The sequence below is a fragment of the Myotis lucifugus genome, unplaced genomic scaffold, assembly GCF_000147115.1.
Source record: "Myotis lucifugus unplaced genomic scaffold, Myoluc2.0 scaffold_1288, whole genome shotgun sequence".
In the NCBI taxonomy this organism is placed as follows: Eukaryota; Metazoa; Chordata; class Mammalia; order Chiroptera; family Vespertilionidae; genus Myotis; species Myotis lucifugus.
The window spans coordinates 41,649-42,942 of NW_005872336.1; the positions used below are offsets into that span (position 1 = coordinate 41,649).

The 1,294-nt window shown below is 56.0% G+C and overlaps 1 protein-coding gene across 1 annotated transcript in view; it reads left to right on the forward strand.

Annotated features, from left to right (window-relative positions):
- The window catches only part of FANK1 (fibronectin type III and ankyrin repeat domains 1), a gene marked incomplete at its 5' end in the record, with an annotated part of 12,705 nt that overhangs the window by 5,903 nt on the left and 5,508 nt on the right, over positions 1 to 1,294 (forward strand). The window contains 1 exon segment of the mRNA XM_023748338.1: positions 438 to 519. Coding sequence (XP_023604106.1) covers positions 438 to 519 — 82 coding nt within the window.

Here is a 1,294-nt window from a genome sequence, read left to right on the forward strand (position 1 = left end):
AGGCCTTTAGGACAATCTAAAGGTTCTTCTCTCCCTCTCTCTCTCTCTCTCTTTTTTAAAGTATTTTAATTGATTTTTTAGAGAGAGAGGAAGGGAGAGGGAGAGAGAAACATCAACGATGAGAATCATAGATGGGCTGCCTCCTGCACGCCCCCCACTGGGGATTGAGCCTGCAACCCGGGCCTGGTTCCTAGGTCAATGCTCAACCCGGGAGCCACGCCGGCCGGGCTAGATGTTCTTCTCTTAACCTGTGGAGACAAGGTCGGTGTCAGTAAACGACAGCACTGAGTGGGACACGTGAGGCTCACTTCCTGGAATAGCAGGCGCCTCCTTGCAGGCGGACAGGGACTGCCCTCAGGCGGGCGGAGGGAGGGAGGGAGGCTGCGACGGGGCTTCCGTGGCGCCGGTGACGGTGACGGCTCCGTCTGCTTCCCCAGGAGAGCCCATGAGCAGCGAGCACCTCCATCGGGCGGTCAACGTGAACGACGAGGAGCTGCTGTTGGGAATCCTCCGAGGAGGGTGAGACGCTGCCGTTCCTCCTTCCTTTTATTTTACGACATGTCTCGTGCCCACGTGGTGCAGAGAAACGCACGATGCGGCTGTATCTTATTTCCGGAACGGCCCCCACGCCTGTGACCCGGGCTCCGACCTGGATCTCAGGTGACCGATGTGAGCTCAGCGTAGTTAATAAAGACGAAGGTCGCGCCCCGTGTAAGTGTTCCGATTGGTCATTATTTAATGAAAACCGAGAAAGGCAGTGACAGGTCTCAGTATAATGTTTCTTCCCAGAAGTCTTGCCGTAGCCTCTAGGCCAGTTTTAGCCCCAAAGCCCCGCCTGGTTCCTGATGAGCCGGCTGTTTCTAACGCAAAGGGCGCCAGCTCACCGGGGAGAGGGCGCTTGGGGCCTGCAGGTGGGTGTGAAGCTGCCTCTTGAATGAAACGCGGACAGTTATCTGGGTTCTTTTTCTTTCTTTCTTTTTTTTGGTGCTGGTGTAGCTGTGACTGTGCTCCCCACGTCCTTTAAAAAAGATTTTATTGAGTTTATGGGGGTGACACTGATGAATAAAATACACAGGTTTCAGGTGTACAACCCACCACACACCACCTGCATGTTGTACTGCGTGTTCACCACCCAGAGTCAAGTCCCCTTCCGTCACCATCTGCCCCCTGCACCCTCCTCTCCCTCCCCCGCCCCCTCTCCCTCTGGTCATCACCCTGCTGCTGTCTGTGTCTAGGAGGTTTTTTCTTTGCTTCACCCCTTCACCTTTTCCTCCCGGCCCCCCGCCCCCCCCCC